Source organism: Chelonia mydas, chromosome 4, assembly GCF_015237465.2.
Source record: "Chelonia mydas isolate rCheMyd1 chromosome 4, rCheMyd1.pri.v2, whole genome shotgun sequence".
Taxonomy (NCBI): domain Eukaryota; kingdom Metazoa; phylum Chordata; order Testudines; family Cheloniidae; genus Chelonia; species Chelonia mydas.
In genome coordinates this window covers 98196650-98211844 of record NC_057852.1, presented here as the reverse complement: position 1 = coordinate 98211844, position 15195 = coordinate 98196650, and the positions used below count along the sequence as shown (strand labels likewise).

The 15195-nt window shown below is 41.4% G+C and overlaps 1 protein-coding gene across 6 annotated transcripts in view; it reads left to right on the top strand.

Annotated features, from left to right (window-relative positions):
- Positions 1 to 255: 255 nt before the first annotated feature.
- The window catches only part of KLF3 (Kruppel like factor 3), a 29876-nt gene continuing 14936 nt past the window's right edge, over positions 256 to 15195 (top strand). The window contains exons 1-3 of one of the 6 annotated variants that reach the window (XM_027822185.3): positions 256 to 1062; positions 5920 to 5973; positions 14508 to 14598. In XM_027822185.3, the coding sequence (XP_027677986.1) occupies positions 14542 to 14598 (57 nt within the window). In that variant the 5' untranslated portion in view covers positions 256 to 1062; positions 5920 to 5973; positions 14508 to 14541. Of the gene's footprint in view, positions 1063 to 1090; positions 5279 to 5919; positions 5974 to 14502; positions 14599 to 15195 lie in introns of those variants that run through there. The other 5 variants (XM_043544522.1, XM_043544523.1, XM_037897933.2 and 2 more) reach the window with 5 other exon arrangements.

The following is a 15195-nucleotide window of genomic DNA, read 5'->3' as shown; positions in this document are numbered from 1 at the left end:
TCAGCCCCAATGGTATTTGAAGGAATTGTTTTCTTTGTTTCCCCTTTTTATTTAATAGCAATGAGTCTACACTTCGTGTCTGTTTCATGCATGTGATGCCCCTGTCCTCTACCTCGGAGCCACAGAGGAGCAGTCCTAAAAACAGCCCCACACAGGGCCTGTGGGTGCACCCACGTTACATGGAACATGAGTCCCCAAGCCAATGGCAGCTAAGGGAAGGGTCCGCCCCCAGGCAGCAGCACAAGCAGCCCGGCCAGAGGAGCCCTGCCCGCCCTGCCCCACGCCGGCTGCAGCTCCGCCGCCCGTGCCCCAGCCGAGCGGTCCCGTGCCCCGCCGCAGCGCCAGGCGCCTTGCAAAGGGCGGCAGAGTCGGGCTCCGTGGGCGGCGGGGTGCCGGTCCCTTTGCCCAGCCCGTGTTTGTGAAGCCAGCTCCGCGGCAGCCCGCCCCTGAGCGCCTCCCTTCCTGCTGCCCCGGGGGCGCTGCGCCGCGCGGTTGTTTGGCTGCTGCCGCAGCTTTGCTGCTCGGGCGGCCAGGGGGTGTAGTTGGCGCCGGGTGCCAGGCGCACGCCTCTGCCTGACACGCAGCGAGGGAGAGGCGGAGGAGCAGCTGGAAGGGCCGGTCGGGCGGCGGCTCCGCGGTGGTGCTGGGGATAATTAGTGTCTGTGAGTCTGTCTGCCTCCGGGGGGCAGGGCGGGGGGAGGCAGTGCGTGCCTGGCTGGGTGTGTGCGAGCCGGTGACTCGTCCCGGCCCCTCCAGCGCAGCCTCCACCCAGCGGGCTGGGAGACGCCCTGGCCGCGCTCCCCTCCCTGACCCTCCCCTTACCCCGCCGGCCAAGGGAGCCTGGCAGAGCGAGCGGCGCCGGCGTCATGTGACAGCGGAGACTAGTGCCAGGAGCCCGGGCGAGCCGAGCGAGCGCCCTCCCCTCGCCCAGAGACGCACGGCCACCGCGGAGCGCACAGCCTCAGCCGCAGGGAGCCGGGACGCGGGCCGGGTGCTTTGCTCTGTTTCACAGCCCCCATCGCAGGGCTTCGGGCGGCGGCGGAGGCCCCCTGCCTGCTGAGGGTGAGCGCGGGGAGCGGAGTGGGGTTATTCCTCGCGTCTGACTGCAACGTGCCAAAGTTTCCAGCTGCTGGAAGAAGTCCGGGGGGGGGGGGAGTCAGCGTTGGGGTGACCTGGGGGCATGCAGAGCTGCGAGCCCGCTGAGGCTCCGGAGGGAGCGGGCTGCTCTGGGGGCCAGGGCTGCGCCCGCGGACTTGTCCCGGCGGCCTGATGCGCCCTAACTTCTGCGAAAGTTGTTCGGGGGAGAACGTATGTTTCTATCTCCAACTCCTGTGGCGCTTTATTATGCGTTTCTGCACAGGGCGGAAGGAGGGGTTACCAACTCCGCTGATACTTTGTCTCTTTCTGGGAAGAGGGGACAGAAGGTCACGTGTGTGTGTGCAGGGGGGCGAGTAGGGTTGTTTTCTGCAGATGTTTCCATCCCCAGCTTCTGTGATTGCTGCAAAGCTTGCAAGAGAGGGTGGGACAAAATAGAGGGGTCTGCTCTGGTGTGTGTGCTTTCCTCTGCCTTACTGGCTTTTACAGAGATTGGGTAAGAAAAATCACACACCTGGTGTGGCCTTGGCTCGGCTCTCTGGTGCTGATCCCAAGGCGTGTATGTTTGCTCCATTGTCTCAATAGGAAAGGGAGTCCCTTTCTTTCCGGCTCTTGACTTGGGCAATATGAGAAGTTCTCTTGGGCTCCTACTACTCAGTAGCAGTTGTTTCACCCGCAGAGCATCTTTTGGCAGATGGGGGACTGCAGTACAATAGACAAGTCTACAATTTAAAATGTCAGCAGAGCTTGCTAATGCTATTAAAGTACAAAATTGAGTTGGACAGTGTAATGGGTTCATTCACTTCTGTTGGATTATAAATGATTGTCTTCTGTGGGGAGAAAAAACAGTGAAGAGATTTGGGGTTTTTTGTTTGGGTTTTTTAAATAGTACGCTATCACTAGTACATTATGGTTAGGGTCATAGCACTGTGGAATAGTTTAATAGCCAAATTTAACCCTGGTATAACTCGACTGATTGTGGTGGAGTTACACCAGGGATAAAATTAGTCCTTAAATGTTTTTAAAAAAAATTAACATATCTAGTCTTATTTAACACTTTTCTAGGAAAAAGTTAAAATCTCTAATATTTATGATAGCTCTGACACTTAAAATATAAAGTAACTTTTATAGGGAATTGGAATTGACATCCATAATTGACTTCCTGCCTATATGAATGTTGTTTTTACTACGCTTAAATGGGAATAGGAATATTTATCTTCAATCTTTGTCAGATGTAAGATTTCAAACAGAAGTGTTATAGCGGGCGGGAGAGTGAAGAGGAGGGGAAGGCGAGAGGGGATGGACTAGAGAAAGAAGTTCTTTAAGACCCCATGTTGAAATCCTACACAAAGTAGCACAAAATCAGGAGTACTATAATAACCAGTTCAGAATTGTTCAAGTTGTCATTCTTTTTAACTCAGAAATTCTTTGATGAAATCAATTTCTTTATCCATCCTGATTCAGTTTTACTGTACCTGCATTGTTTGCTTGTGCTCTGCCTCTATATAGTGGCCCTTTGAAAACTCAGGAAGTGTCACAATTCACAGGGCTCATCTTTGAATGAGGGACTTTGTGGTTTTGGTTTTATTGAAATTTATGTCCATAAATGTTCTTTAATCTGTATTGAAAACAAAGAATACAATTGCTGCTCACGCATGTATTTTTTCCATAGAATAGTTTTAAGATGTGCTCTCTTGGTTGTTGTATAAGGAACTTCTTTTATGAGAGGAACCACATCTGGATTTGATAATCCTGTCTGACCCTGGGGACACTTACTTCAAACTAACTTTATCCCTTGTGCTTTAAAATGTATGATTTAGTTTGATAGCACTAATATTTTCAAATACAAGAGTCTGCAGCAGAGTTTAGTTGAGTGGCATACTTTCCTTTTATCCAAGCAGGTAAATATGTTTTGCCTACAGTGGTTAATGTATAATAGTAGGTAAAGCCTGGAGTTGGGAGGTGGGTGGAGAAAGAAGATAAAAAATGGTCCTTTCCTTTTATGAGGAAACTGAAATGTTGTCAGTATATAACAGTTGTGAGAGTGCCCTACAATATTATGAAAATACACTACACCTACACAACAGCTATAGTATCAGCCAAAACCACAAGTGAGACAAGGTGGGTGAGAACGATATTACCCACCTTGCCTCTCTAATATCCTGGGACCAACATGACTACAGCACTACAAAAACAAAAGTGTTCAGGTAAGTAAAGTTGTAAAAGTGAATTAAGTCAGTTGAAAGTGCTCAGATACTACAGTGATGAAGGGCTAAGCAAGTACCTAGATATTTTCTTCATACTTAACATTTGGAAAGGTAAGTATAAAAAGTAAGAAACTGGTAATATAACTATAGAATGTACAACCATACACTGTTGTGTAGATTCTTCTGTAACTAGTTGTAATCTCATGTACTTCTGAAACTGCAGTTACTAAAATGAAATGTACAGTGGTTACTGTCATTACTAGGATGCTAATCCACATAACTTGCAGTAACACATTCCCATGTCTGATAATATCTGGTACAGCAGCTGTCCGACCCACCGTGCGGAACTAGTTCAAAGCATGTTGTAAAAGGAAGAATAGTGAAGTAGTTGTTTTGAATGAAACCAAGTATAAACTTATTCTGATACATTTCATGTAGATGAGGTATGCTTTCTCACCTGCATAGCTCATTCTCAGTATGTTTTCTTCTTTAAACAGCTTGATGGTTTTAGTGTGATGTGTATTAGTGATTTGTCAAAAATAAAAAAAATATTTGTGGTTAACTGGTTCTGCAGTTAAAATCTCATTCTATAAGTGTAACCAAAGCCAAAGTACAGAAAAGTGAAAATTAGTGTGGATTGTTATTAGTATGTGTTTTAGTAGAGTGAGTCTTTAATAACTCTTGAAATTTAAGTTCTGTCATCAGTGCACTAAGAAGAGCTCTGTGTACACTTGAAAGCTTGTCTATCTCACCAACAGAAGTTGGTCCAATAAAAGATAGTATCTCACACATCTTGTCTCTCTAATATCCTGGGACCAACAGATACAGCAACACTTTACATGCATTAAATTATGTCAGTCTTCAGCTGTCAAACCATCCTGAATTTTTGCAGTGGGAAAATAGCTAATTTCTAAAATAGGCTGTACTTCAAAAATTAATTCTTGTAATGACTCGATCACTCAGTTTTTCTCTTTGAAGAAGATAATTTTAGGCTAAGAGTTAGCTGTATGGCGTTATATAAAATTCAGGATGTAGTTAAATATTAGCAGTTTAGAGGCAAAAAGAAATCCAAGGGAAGGCTGAGGTTAATTATCATGACCTGTGGTGTCTAAAATCACATGTCTTCCTCCGTTAAGTGTAGATATTTGCTTGTTTGTAGGGCAGGTCTCCTGTATAAAGACAGTGTTTGTATTCACACCCAATGAACAAACACCTCCACCCACTGTTGTTGTTTAAAAAACTCCAGCTGCTCATGAATATAGGGTCAGAGAGGGCCGTCTAAATGTTTCTCTGTGCTTTCTCTCCAGCACAGCCAGCAGAGCTGTTTCCTGTTCTTTGTTTCAAGGCTGGGGTTTGCGTCATACATTCCAAGTGGCATATGTGTGCTCTTTCCTGTTTCAGGCTGTTTTTTTAGTAGACCAGTAGCCCGGTCCAGGCCCCTTGTCACTGCCCTGCAACTCCCAGTCCCCACCCAGTGAGTTATCATGTCTCTACACCCTCGTGATTGCTTAAGATGCCTGTGTTATGTCAGCATGAGAAGTCTGAGTTAACCTTTTAACACACACCCTCTACTCCAGTATATTTACATGGGTGAATAATGAGTTTCATTCCCTTTTCTAAAAACGTGTGTTTGACTCTCAAAAAATTGAGTCTGATTTCTCCTCTCACTTGTGCCAATGTAAGTCAGGAATAATTCCATTAAAGTCAATGGAATTGCAGTGGTATAATACCACTGCAAGTGAGAAGAGAATCCAGCCCTATATATTAATTTCTGTGAAAACCTATTGGCTTCTTTCCATATCTGTTCTGAAGATACCACCGTGATCATTTTCTGTTCCAGTTTTGATCAAGTTTAGAATTGTACCATTTTTCTGAGGGGAGGAAATATCGTACTATTACCTGAATTCAAGGATCCATACTCTTCCAGATTTAATGCAGGAAAATGAGACACTAACAACTTTCTTTGGATTAAATGGGTATGGCAGTCCTATATTTTGCTAAACTCTGAGCACTTTTTGAAGGAGTAAAGTACTGGTTTTTTTTCTACTTTGATATCGGATTTTTTTTTCTTTTGTCTGCTGCGGACCGACAGAGAGAAACATCAAGAGGAAATTCAAAAAGAGGACATAAGAAATCTTTCTGTTACTCTCCATCTGACTGTAGAAGAACTAAGGACCTGAGCCAGAGCTCATTGAAATTGATAGAAAGATTCCCATTGACTTCAAAGGGCTTTGGATCAGGCCCTAAATGAATGAGAAATTACATGAAAATAGGAGATGGACTGTCTTTCTCTCTCACTTATGTTTGAAAAAATACACGTTTTCTTGCACGCACACAGAAATGTTTCCATCTTTAAATATGTCCTTTTTATTTAATTTGTTTTTCAAATTTTTCTTCTGCTGCTGCTGGCTTTTAGATGTTAAACTTTAAAAGGGGGGAAGTTTATATTGAACACACTTGCAGTATTTTTTTCAAAAAGCATAATAGGATTTAGAGACACTTGCAGTGAACACGGATAACTAAATTTTAACTATATCTAAATTATAAGTAGCAACACGCTGAAATGCACATATACTATATATGGATACTTACATTATTTTGCTTTTTGTCTCTTCAGAAATACAAATTGTAAGAAAAGTATTTCAGGTGAACACATAAGCTAATAATTTTGGTAAGTTGTATTTTTAATTTTATTTCCTCTATTTCAGGGATTTTTACTTTTGTTCTTTTACTGCTATTAGAAAATTATGTACAGTATGTTGTCATTGCACAGTGAATAAATATTGTAATTTAGCTACTAGTTAAACTGTACAGGATTTGAGCCTCTGTCATATTTCGTCTTTTCTCCCTGGATCAGCAAAAGGTGTTGAACTAGTAGTTTAGTACTGGGAACCAGTGTGTAAGTATAGTAAATTTTGCTAGTCACAACTTTCTGTAGTCAAGTTTCTATAAAATCTGAAACTGAGCTTCATATTACAACAAAATTCTGCATTTTGTAGAACAAGTTTTTTAAATTAACTGACATAGCTAGCAGGAGGTCCTTTCAAAAATAAAACTCTTCTATGCAGCCAGTATTGAAGCTTTGTGTTTTCATTCCAAGGCTAGTTGCTTCCAATCCACAATGTGAAGTTTGGCAGAGCTAGTTTAGGAACAGATTTAACCCTTCACTTTTAACGTTTTATCTAATGCCAAGGTTTCCTTTTAGGGATTTAATAGCCATTGTTGATCTGTCCCAAGGGAAACTAGTATAAGTGTGTGTTAGCTAAATAGAAAGATAAAGCTCTAACAGATTTTAAATACTAAAGTAAGCCATCAGGGAAAGAGATTGGGGGTGGGGAGTGGAGAGGTTGCTAACAAACTTTGGTACGCGAAAGAGTGACAAAACCTCCACACTTAAGAGTCCAAGTTTATTTAGGTTTCAGAGTAGCAGCTGTGTTAGTCTGTATTCGCAAAAAGAAAAGGAGTACTTGTGGCACCTTAGCGACTAACACATGCGTCCGATGAAGTGAGCTGTAGCTCACGAAAGCTTATGCTCAAATAAATTTGTTAGTCTCTAAGGTGGCACAAGTACTCCTTTTCTCTTTGCAAGTTTATTTAATCATTCTTCCATTGCCACCATCCGCTTTCTCTCTCTTCATTTCCCTAGATACACACACCCATGCTCATGGACATTTCTTTCCTATTTTCAAATCTTCATTGAAATTAAGAGTATAAACTATTATTTGTTAATGTACTTTTCGTCACTTAATAGTTTAGAGATTTTTAGCTCTGCCCCATGTGGTCAAAGGTGTAAAAATCTGTCTGGAATACGTTTGAGAAAGTAACAGAGCAGACTTGTACCTTAATATTAGAGGATGATATTTTGTATCCTGATGTTGACTTTTTTTAAGACACTCAGCCTGATTTTCAGGTCCTGATTTCTATGCATGTAAAATTAGCTTTGAGGTCTGTCACACTCTTTCTGTCTCTCTGTTTCCCAGCCAGTCTTCCCGAATAGAACAAAGGCTACTTTTATTCTTCCTTTCAAATTCTCTTTAAAATTAACTTTTTATTTTTATTTTTTTTAAAAAGTTCAGTTTGGAAGGGAAAGATTGTCATACCATTCTGCATACTTCACTTGTTTTCAGAGGCCTGATCTGTTCTCTTTACTAAACTATTTCTCCTTGTAAGCAGTAGCTTGAGACAGGAAACCAGACAGCAGTCTGCCCTGATAAGGGAGAGTATTGTATGCAGTATTGTCTAAGGAGGTGGCTAAAGATCTTTTCTCTGTCTTTCTTCTTTAGGGCCAATAGATATAAAATAGGAATTGCATAAGGTTGTATGGATGCAAAGTTTGTTTTCCTCAGTGGAAACTTCAAACTCAGAAAACAAATACCTTTTATGAATACCCTTAGAAACTGTTTTCTAAGATTTTTTTTTTCAATATGGGGGAAAATGTGTTTTTCAGCCATACTGCTGTGGAGTGTGCATAACAGCATAGCTGTAATGCACACTCAGTGAAATACGGACTAGTCTGCTACATGTGAGGTGACCAGATGTCCCAATTTTATAGGGACTGTCCTGATTTTTGGGTCTTTTTCTCAAATCAGCTCCTATTACCCTCCACCCCCTGTCCCGATTTTTCACACTTGCTGTCTGGTCACCCTAGCTACATGGCTTCTGACAAATTAATATGTTAAAGTAGTTCTAGATCAAACAAAGTGATTTCTAATAATGGGAAGGTTGTGTTGTGCATTTTCTGTATCTCAGTACTGTACTAGCGTGTTTCAGGAGTTATTCCAATTCCCATTAGAAATCCACTGGGTTTTTTATTTTTATTTTTTTTTAAAAAAAAGGCTACCCATTAGCAGAAATTCTCTTGTTGCACAGCCAATTCCTTATAACTTTCCCCAGCATGGCTCTTTGTGGGCCAAACTCCTTTAATCCTTTCCCTAGCAGTGCTGTCTCTGGGTCTCAGTCTCCACTTAAAAGTTTGGTCGACATAGCTACATAAGTCAGGGATGTGAAAAAACCACACCCATGACCAACATAGGTATGCTGACCTAAACCCCATTGTAGACACAGCTGTGTTGATGGAAGAATGCTTCCATTGATGTAGCCACCATCGTTGGGGGTGGGGATGATGTTCCCACACTGGCTGAAAAACCCCTTCCATCCGTGTAGGCTGTATCTACGCTATGGGTTTACACAGGCATAGCTATGGAGATGTAGCTATGCCAGTATAGTCTCTGTAGTGCAGACACACCCTGGATTTTCACTCTTCTCGCTCTTATTCTCTCTGACTGAATCTAATGGCTAATCTAAATTTGAGATTTTCTGTGGCTGGTGCTATTTTGGAGCTTGATGAGGGAAAGCATTTAAAGCACATGCTTACTTCCCATGGAAGTCCAAGTATGTTCTTGTGTATTTTGCTGATCCAGGGCTTTGAGGAGCATACTACTACTATGAGTACAAAGAAATCTTGGTGCCAGCTGTGGAGGGGATTTCCTTTACCCCTTCCAGGGAATCCTGTAAGTTCAACAGAGGAGAACCAGTTTCTGCTATCTTTTAAGGCTCCATTGAAGATTATTTCTCATTCGGTCTCAGAAAGCTTCCCTGGCCTTTGGATATCATCAGTATAGTTCTTTCAATATTATCACTTCTCCTTAATATTGGAGGGGAAGTTTAGCTTGAGATTCATGAAAGAAGAGGTAGTTTCAGATCATGAGAATTGGTTCTAAAGAGCCTTGACTGCAAAACCGTGGGCACTTGATTCAAGTTGCCTTGTAGATACATTACTGCAAAAGCTGCAGTGGTGGGCACTAATGCAGTGTTGATTTCGTGGCAATCATCAAGTTACTTTGTAATTATACCAATAATACTTAGCAGTTTCTAAACAATGATTGAGCCTCACACAGCAATAGGATGGCATCTCCTGTTGCCCCCGACACAAAAACTGAAAAAACAAGCTTTGTGCGGGGTACTGTGCAGAGGATGGGAGGGGCAGAATCTGTTCTCACCACCCCTAGCCATTGTGTGGATCAGATCATTGGTCACCACTATTCCAGATATTTAACTAGAACATGGGCCAAAGCCCTTGTGCATCTCTCTTGGGGGTTTGTAACTGCTGGATCTGTGTGGTTAAGACCAGCCCCTAACCCAAAACCACCTCCCCTCACAGAAAGCTATATGATGCTTGTGGACCAATGTGTGGGTATGCAGAGCCCCTCTGTGTTTTGTGGCTGCCCTCCACCTCCACTTGTGTTCAAGTGGTATAATGCTGTGGCTGCTATGCCCATGGGCGAATCTCATCCAGAGTAAACAGTCTGTACAAATCCTTATTGCTGGAACACATGTTAAGTACTCTCACTCACATTAAACCATACATGTCAAGAAGTTAAAACGGAGAAATCTCTGATGTTGACAAGAAAATTAACTATTTTGATCGTAAAAATTTCTTTCAGAAGAGATGGAGCACTGAATATTGGATAGGATTTAAACATAGTGTTTTCCTTTAGTAAAGGGCAGGGGGTTGTCTTTTTCTTACCTGCTGTCTTTTCGCTTGGCTTTAGCTGTGAAATTGTTGAGGGACTTTGCTTGGACTTTATCTTTGCACCTGTCCTTATTTACATACAAAAATGAATTGCTTGGCTTGTCTTTTAGAAATACAGGGTGTGAGCAGAATCTTATCAAAAGCCATGTCCTGTTTGGACAAGTTGGACTGCCTTGGCAAAGATCCATAGGGTGGAGTGAATGGGAGGAGGCAGGAAAGTAAAACTGGGTGGCTTGTTAGCAAAGAGAGAGAGAGAGGGTGGAATGTTTGCCTACTGCATTGCAGTTAATTATTTAGTTTCAGATTACATACAGCATAAATTCTTTTACCCACATAAAAGCACTTCAATGCAAAATAGCTCATCTAATTTGAGAAAGATAAAGACGACTCTTCTGATTTTTATTTATTTATTTTTAATATGGTTTGTGTGAATTTTATGCTTTCTCCTTGCTTTGCTGTCTGGAGGGTGCCGCAGGTACTTGAGAGGATACTTTAGTTTTCTATAAATTATTCTTATTTACTAAACAAGCTGTGGGCTGTGAAACAAGTATGTTGTGAAATCAGTGTGCAGGCAGATCCCTACTATTCTTCACACCTTATGTTTGAAACAAATAAGGCAGTCTCCCACTGCTTCTCAAACATTTAACAGCAGGGGAGTATATAGTGAGATCTCACATACCTACATATGTATGATTTTTACAAGTATACTACAGAACCTTTACTATAAAATATTATCATAAATAATAAAATCCAATTTTTTTGTTTACTTGAAATAAATTCAGGCTTCGCAACCAGTGTGTCTTTCTTCCATTCAAGCATTGTTCTTTTAAATACAAAGACCATTGTTCCATGCGTTTATTTTCACCCTTAGAGTTTATCCCAGAATGACAATTTCATAAGTGTCAGACCTTCAGCTGGAGTAAACTGATTCCAGTGGAGCTTTACCATATTACACCAGCTGAAAATACAGACATATAACGCAGCCTTGCAGGACCAAAAGATCATGCATAATGTATTGCCCTCTGTCGAAAATCAGCCTCTCTTACTATTTAGGTAGAAATAGTACAGTAAAAGAACAGTATAACACATTAAAGGGACACTCAACTTATATACTATGATACAGCAATAAAAGTAAAAATTTTAACTCCTACTTTAGATGACTATGAAAGACAAAGAATTTTTCACTTTTACTCTCTGCAAGACACTTTCTATTGTCAGTTTCATTGTAACCTCTGTACAGTCAGTTAGCCCCTAATTCTGCAAATACATGTATGTAACTTTTACATATGTAAATTTAGGCGTATGCTAAGTGTTTACAGGATATGGGTCTTAATCACTTTCTGTGATTTTCTATGTGGGTCTCTCATATAGCAGCAGTAGAGAAAAAAACAAACCTTAAAAATAGAAAAATGTGATTTTCAAAACTACAAAAAATGGCAGAGGGAACAGGTTGGGGGGCGAGGGAAGGCGTATTTATCTGAGACTACTAAGCTTTTTTTCCCCTTCAAGTGACTAGATTACAAGTTGATGGTGTCACTTCACCAAAACACATTTAAATTAAAAAGTGGAAACCTGAAAGTCAATATTTACTAATTCCCGTACATATAAAGACTGGCATGCAGTGCAGGCTTCGGTTGTTTTTGCATTGTGGGATATCCTTTATCCAGTCATGTATTGTTAAATGCATATATCTGTGTCTTTGGGAAGTCATGTATAGACAATGTTTCTTCACATGAAAGTGACTAGGAAAATGTAAATTGTCAGAAAATTATATGAAATGCTTAAAATCAGAAAAATATCTAATTTAAGTAATTCCCTGAAGTTGCAGGAAACATTGCATAATTGTTTTTTCAACTTTCTCACAGGCATTATTGACAAATGTACATAGACACATCCAAATTATAAAATTTCCTATCTTTCAAAGCTATTACTTTTAATTTAGACACAATTGGCAGTTTCTTTGAACTATTGTATCTGTTTCTCTTTTTCTCAACTTGGTTTAATCAGGCCCTTCCCGTTTATCAGGATGATTATATTCATGCTTATATTCAGTGATGCTTTAGTTTGTTCTTTAGAAATCAAGCTTTGTTCATTTCAAGTACTTAGAAAGTATACTGTTGTAGTATTTTCCATAAATTGCTAAGCTTTGCCCTTGATTTATAAAATAAATCCCTGGTAGGCTTGAAACAATTCATTCTCTTTCTTTCTCTCACGTATCTCAGATTGTTTTCTCCAATGCGTACACGCTGACTATTGCATGATTGCTCATTAATGTAGAACTGTTGGAATTGGTCTAAATTGGGGCATATATATTCTTGTGTCCCATTTAAACTGTTTGATTCATAAGAAAAAAATTCCAGACACAATTAAACCTTTTAATATATTAGTAAGCTTATACCCAGTGGAATTGTCTTGATGGAGTAGAGTAGCATTTTATTTGTTACAGATTTCTAGTGCCACCTACTGGATGCAGTTGAATTTGTTTAGTACTTACCATCAGTCTTTATATATACGGTACAGAGACAAGGTGGGTGAGGTAATATCTTTTATTGGACCAACTTCTGTTGGTGAGAGAGACACTTTCGAGCTTACACAGAGCTCTTGAAGAGCTTGAAAGCTTGTCTCTCTCACCAACAGAAGTTGGTCCAATAAAAGATATTACCTCACCCACCTTGCCTCTCTTTTTTATTGTGGGACCAATTCAGCTACAACACTGCATATACTATTATCACTACAAAAGGGTTGTTTTTTTGTTTGTTTGTTTGTTTCTCTCCTGCTGGTAATAGCTCAGCTTACTTGATCACTCTTGTTACAGTGTGTATGGTAACACCCATTGTTTCATGTTCTCTGTGTATATAAAATCGCCCTACTGTATTTTCCACTGCATGTATCCGATGAAGTGAGCTGTAGCTCATGAAAGCTTATGCTCAAATAAATTTGTTGGTTTCTAAGGTGCCACAAGTACTCCTGTTCTTTTTGCGGATACAGACTAACACGGCTGCTACTCTGAAAACTGCATATACTGTACAGGACATACAACTTCACCATCCCAGACCAATTGTATTCCATACTCTCCTTGTTATCTGGAATACTCTGTCAGTCCTCCAGGCTGTACTCTGGAAGTGGCTCTGCCTTCTCATATAGGATATCTGCATTCTCAAAAATGATATTAAATGTTTTTTATAAAAACTTGTCAGCTGGAACTTTTTAATATCTTTGAGTATTAACTTCCTTCACTTGTCTAAAATATTTGGCTTTACCGTGTATCCTCTCTAGTATTTCTCTGTCCCGCTCCAAAGGCTCCTGGTCCTCCCTGAAATCTTCCCATCCTTCCTCCACAATTGTCATCCTTGGTAAATGTGTAAATATGGTTATTACCTGCGATAGTTAAGTTACTATAAATGAGATAGACTTGAAAATAGGCTTGAACAAGCTAACAAAGTAGATGGCTCCCTTTTTAAAGCAATTTGGGACACACAATCTAAATTCTGAAATCTTGTTTTTAATAAGGAAACTCTTGGAAATGTACAGTTGTTTCAAAATAGTGGTTGAGTTGTCATAGTTCCTTTTGGTGAAATAGTTGAATTATCAGTTGTGATGTCTGATTGGGAGTCTGTCTATTGTACCTTTCCAAATTAGCTTTGTTTTTAATTTCTTCCTTGCGTGGAAGTAGGTGTCAAAGCACCAGAGTGTTACCAATATTGTCATCAGGCTTACTGACTGGAGACTAGCAAGTATTGGGCTGCCATCCTTCCTGAATCTGATTCAGATCTGTTCGTGTTCACTGTCTCTTCGGCTAAACAAAAAATTAATCTAGGTTTGCCAGGTGTCCGGTTTTTGACTGGAACGCCCAGTCAAAAAGGGACCCTGGCGGCTCCAGTTGGCACTGCTGACCGGGCCGTTAAAAGTCCAGTTGGCAGTGCAACAGGGGCCCATGGCTAAGGTAAGCTCCCTGCCTGCCCTAGCTCGGCGTGGCTCCCAGAAGTGGTCACCAGGTTCCTGCAGCCCTTAGACACATGGGTGGCCATGGAGGTTTCACGCACTGCCCCTGCCCCGAGGGGCGGCTCCGCAGCTCCAATTGGCTGGGAACCGCGACTAATGGGAGCTGCTGGGGAAGTCTCTGTGGATGTAAGGGCAGTGCACAGAGCCTCCCTGGCCACCCATGTGTCTAGGGGCTGTAGGGACCCGGTGGCTGCTTCCCGGGAGCTGTGGTAAGCATCACTGGGACCCCATACCCCCCCTGCACCCCAACCCCCTGCTCCAGCCCAGAGTCCCCTCCCAGAGCCCACACCACCCTCAACACCTGAACCCCCCTGCCCCATCCTCGAACCCCCTCATCTCTAGCCCCACCCCAGAGCCTGCACCCCCAGCCGTAGTCCTCAGCCCAACCCCTGTTTGATACTTTTTGATCGATCATCCACTGGACTATGCCTAAATATATTCTGATCGTAGGGTTTTACTGAAATTACAAAGTAACTTTTATATCCTACCACCAAACAGTTTTATTGTAATAGAATATTTGAAAACATAAAGCTTATCTCTAGATTTGGAAGAACTAAATCAAATACATCTAATCTTATGGACTAATGAGTTCAAAAAAAATTTCAGAAACTTGATTCTAGCCATTCCTACAACTTAACTTGGTGGGTTTTTTTCCCCTCCCTGTAACGCAGGACTACACAGACATCAGAAGATTTCACTGAAAAGATGCTAATGTTTGACCCAGTCCCTATCAAGCAAGAAGCCATGGAACCAATTTCAGTGGTAAGTCTTCAAACATGTTATCACCCTGATTGCCATGTAGGGATTGCTTCTGCTGCCAGTGAAATCAATAGCAAAACTCCTGTGAACTTCACAGAGCCAGGGCCTCCTCGGAGAACTGCTGTGAAATGGAATACCTGAGTAACAGCAATAGCTAAATTTGCACATTAGTAGCATTATTTTCTCTTTCTGGAGACAGTGCCATTAGTGTTGCTTACATTGGTCAGGATGCCAATGCCATGTTTACTTTTCATGGTGATATTTGAGACTTATCATGAGAGCTATGCAGAGAGAGGGAGGGGAAAAGAATAAACACCTTGCAGGGACATCTGGGCCCTAGGCAAGGAACTAAGGTTCGGCTAGGCTGTTTTGGGTGAGTCTGGTGCCATAGGCCTCTGCTTCCGTGTACTTGGAAAATAGTTGCAAAGGGAAAAATTTGGACTGTGTATTTTATGTGAAAGCTGGTAATGAGAAGCTTATAAAATTAGATCATCTCTGTTTTGGCTTTTGCTGTTCCTGCCAACAGTGGTTATACAAGACTTAAGGGTCAGTTTGAGGCCCTAGAAACAAAGTTGTCATGGATATTGTTGTTTGTAATAT